At 35.0% G+C, this 4538-nt stretch overlaps 1 protein-coding gene across 1 annotated transcript in view; it reads right to left on the reverse strand.

Annotated features, from left to right (window-relative positions):
• Positions 1–4102, reverse strand: part of LOC106936928 (predicted GPI-anchored protein 58) — a 22968-nt gene extending 18866 nt beyond the window's left edge. The window contains exons 1-4 of the mRNA XM_015018192.1: positions 3977–4102; positions 2083–2295; positions 1833–1979; positions 1407–1430 (exon numbers count right to left, since the gene is read on the reverse strand). Coding sequence (XP_014873678.1) covers positions 1407–1430; positions 1833–1979; positions 2083–2295; positions 3977–4004 — 412 coding nt within the window. The 5' untranslated portion in view covers positions 4005–4102. The remainder of the gene's footprint in view (positions 1–1406; positions 1431–1832; positions 1980–2082; positions 2296–3976) is intronic.
• Positions 4103–4538: the final 436 nt, after the last annotated feature.

Below are 4538 nucleotides of genomic sequence, written 5' to 3' on the forward strand. Positions count from 1 at the left end.
TATATATATAGACTTATATTTACAGTTTAAAGTGATCATGTCACATGCAACATTTTGATGGAGCAGATTAAAGAAAAAATCTTGTATTGTTTACCTTTTCTCTCAAGTCAATTCACTATAAGCAACTAAGCATCAATCAACTATCCATACAGATACATATTAATACACAAAGCAGGCAACGTGCATATGTAAACATAATAAAGAATTTATTTTTATCTTTGCAATAATACAGCACTCTACTGAATCTACTGAATGTGTAATATTTTTCTTAATTTATCTGTTTTTGGTTTCTTTAGACACAGATTGTTCCACATATTTGTTCCATAAATGTACATAAACATAACTTTCCATTTGTTTAATTGTGATTTTTTTCTTTTATCTTTTATAAATGCTATCTCATTTAATACATCTTTTAATATACTGAGAAATTTTTAATAAACTGGCTTGTGTACACACTGCTCACACTCTCCCTTTCTCTCTGCTATGCTACAGCTGGTTCACCATAACATCCTGCTACAAATGCTAAGGCTAGTTAGCATGGCCACTGAATGAAATAGGAAGTTGCTTCTCTGTCATTAGCACATTGCACAGAGTACACAAGGATGATTGACAGCGCTAAGACCCTCCTCCTGGCTCTGATTGGTTGTTTTTGACTGGGTGCAGCACTTTTCTTCAGATGGGATAGTGGATCAGAGAGGAGATGGAGGAGTTAGGTTTTTTTTTTTGTTTTGTTTTTTTGACAGATTATCTTTCTCATGCTGTACTGTCATGACCCAGTGACTGTTTTAACAAATATGTAAATAACATATTTTCCTCCAAATGTAACATAGACTACTTGAAAGGCTACAGTTGAAATTAAAATGTTCCTCATCAAACCAACAAAGAGATATCAATATATTTGTAATCAGGCAGTAAATGGTGTCTTATTTAGGTCTGGTGGAATCATACAGATTTTGGATTTAAATTTTGTCTTTCTGTGCTTATTGAGAGGTTAGCACACATGGCACAGTCTGCAGCGCTAAACTCTGTAAAAAAAAAACAAAAAACCTTCATCTGGATCTTCTCATCCTCCTGATAAACTAATGAAACCGATGGAAATACTGAAAGATCTCCACAGATTGATGATAGAGGTACAGAAATCTCTCATTTAGGAGGAAAATCCTATTGTGAAGAAATATTTGACTACAGATGTGACATCTGGCATTGTTGTGTTATGACTCAGAGTATACGGATGCCATGATTGCCTTCATGTAATGAAGGTTTTCGAATGGTTTTTTAATTCCAGGAACCCACAGGGGCTCCTTGGTGGAGAAGGGGCCCAAATATCTGTGTCTGAAGAAACAATTTTACCTTCAAAATCACTCTTTGGCTTTATTTTGACCTCAGAAACAGAAAAAAAAACTCACCGGTAGTCTCGTTTGACCCTCCTTCTGTAAGAAATGCAAAATGTTGATTTTCAAAGAGGAAATATTTCACAAACACACCAAACAAAATTAGGAATCTACTGCTATCTTGTCACATTTTACTTCATAAGTGATGCATTTGAAATGAAACTTTCAGGTGAATATGCATGCTGTGTTTACAACACAAACAAAGTTTTATATTCAAATTTATCTATTTATTCACATTAAAATAATGATATGATATAAAAGACATTTTTTCCAAAAAAGTCCTATGGAGATCAATTTTCTCCATATGAATGCTCAGTAGTGGATGTGGGGAGTCATAGATCATAATAATTGTGAATTAACTATCATATCATGTTTTAGGGATTCTTTTTATACAAATATGTCTTTACAGCATGTGATTGCTCTGTAGCAGCTGCAGCTTACTGTTTTTGGGGTTTGCTTTGGTTGTTCTTCTTGTTGTCATCTTTTTTGTAGATAAAAATGTTTTAGTTGTGGGAGTCAGAGTAGACATAGATGAAGGCTTCATGGGGGTGGTACTGTAGGTGACACCTCCACCACTGGTCTGGGTTTCTAAAAATCATAAACATATTAGGAATTCCTAAAGATGTTAAGAAAAGGAATAAATGTGACTTGAAGGAGAAAACATTTACTGGCTTGTGTTCATGGCACTCACCATTCCTGTCTCCTGGAGTAGCTGTGGTGTTGGTGCTACTATCAGATGCATTCATGCTTCCGTTGGTCTCTGGGGTTTTCAAGGTCTCTGTGGTGATGCTGGTGGTCATGGAAGAGGTACTGGTGTCTACTGGTTCAGCGGTTGTGGAGATAATGGGTTCTGGACTACTGGAATCCTGGGTTGTGCTCATCTGACCGGAGGTCAAAGCCAGTCCTACAGAAAAACAGTTAAGTGGTAGATATGTTATTAGCATTACATTCAAGCTGTCTTGACAACTCAAATTGCTTTTGGGCCTTTTGTTTCAGCTCATTTTTAGGGAACCAGCACCACAGTGGATCATCTACCTCCATCTCACCAAAGTATCCTTCCACAGCTTCTGAAATGCTGCTTTATCTTGTCAGAAAAACAAACAAACTTGTGACCTAGTTTATAGGACTTGAAAAGGGACTGGAGCCTCATCACTTTTCACTGACTGCCATTGCATTATGTTTATAAGTTTTGTGAATGCTAGGAAACAAGTTTGCTCAGTTAGCATTGGAATTATCTGTTCAAAAGTTAGCACAAGGTAGGGCTAGCAAAGATTAGCATTATGAGGAAAGAATTGGCCATAAAGTCTTGATAAGTGAGTAATATCTCACACATAGTTATATTTTATTGTAATCTGTATATATATATATACATACTTTTAAAGCACATTAAAAACACATTATTTTGACCAAAATCAGTGGATCGCCATCTATTCATGGTTCGGTATTCACAGATTTTCTGCAGGACCAAAACTCCAAATTAGTTGCAGAAATGTAATTTATTTATTAATTTATTCAAAAGAAAAATTTGGTGCTCCCTAAGACGTTAGCTTCTGTAGTAGAGCTAAGACTGAAACACTGTGTATATTAGTGCATATGAAGGTATATTTAGTGTTTGAACTATTAAAATAGGCAGTTCTAAAGGTTTTAAAAGAGGGTTCGTTTTACTCTGTACTAAGAACCACCAAAAATGATGACAAAAGTAATAACATATTAAAATAAAACAAAAAGTTGAGATAAATATTTACCTGCAGGGGTAATTTGTTCAAAGAGTGGGTCCTGCAGCTGCAAAGGACCCCAGTTTATTGCTTTTGGTTAATGGAAAATGCAAAATTATTTAAATAGTAGACCTTCTACAAACTGCTGAACAATGGCTGTTTTTTGGATATTAAGTCCCAGTACATCAGTGAACAACCTCTTTTCTTGCTTTGTTCCAATTCTCAGTTTGAGCCACACTAAGTCATCTTCACTGCATACGGAGCTACATTCTGTCTCTCATTCTGTCAAAACTTAGCATAATGAAGTTGAGGCATGCAGTCTCTCAGCATCAAGTAAAAATTTTGATTTTGTTAATTAATCAATGCAAACTGATGCCAGGAAGCTAAAGACGAGGGAAAGACTGTGACTTTGAAAACCCCAAAAAAATAAAAAATCCTAAGTAACATCCATTATAATGGATGAGAGCAGCCTGATGACCTCTTTCTTGTATGTGCCGTATATTATTTGCTACATCTTAGACAGGAGTTCCTTGAAAAAGAGGTTTTTAATCTCAATGGGTCGTTCCTGGTTAAACAAAATATTAATACTACAGATTATTTAATGGTTGAAAATTCAAGTTATTGCTCTATTTTGCAATCATATTTAGCAATTTGGGAACAAAAGAGAACACCAATGCACATACCCATGTACATTACATTAAAATATTTTTGAAAAGGGTACAATTGTACTTTTAAGACAAAAAATATACGTAATTTAAATTTTTGTGTAAGACATCTACAGTTCTGATGACTGACATTACCTCTATTTATTCATTTGCAAATAATCAGAACATGTTTCTATTATAAAATATAGATAAAATGTTCTCTTACCAAGGTAAAACAAATAAATTGATGGCATTTTGAGTTTGTTTGATGACACCAGTCCAAAAGTCCAGAAAGATAGTAAGAGCACAGCTCCGCATTTAGAGGTGATGCATTCATATGGTGAGGTACTTCCTTAATTCTTCAACGTATTGCACGTATCTGAAGAAACAAAAAGAGGATCAACGCCTGCCTGTGACCACGGCAGGATGCTAAAAAAAAAACAACAAAAAAACACTGTTGCTCAAACAGGTTAGAGGAGAGGAAACTGCTGCTCTGCCACTTCAGTTTTTCTTAAACGAGCAAAGAGAAAAACCTTTTTTATTATTTTAAAAATGTGCTTTTTAATATAACACTTTAATGGGTTAAAACAGAGGATTTCTTGTCCTGTTCCTGAGACACTGAGGATGTTGCATAATAGTTCTGTCTGTAGCAGGTAGCTATTTAGGTTTACGCTCACTAGATGTCACTGTGACTAAGGAAAAACACATAACAGCAAATGACCAGAACACTTGTCATTAAATTTACACCACAACAAAATCCATTCATATATAATCAATGTGCTTTCCTC

Source organism: Poecilia latipinna, unplaced genomic scaffold (assembly GCF_001443285.1).
Source record: "Poecilia latipinna isolate Pla-1442-1.1 unplaced genomic scaffold, P_latipinna-1.0 Scaffold78, whole genome shotgun sequence".
In the NCBI taxonomy this organism is placed as follows: Eukaryota; Metazoa; Chordata; class Actinopteri; order Cyprinodontiformes; family Poeciliidae; genus Poecilia; species Poecilia latipinna.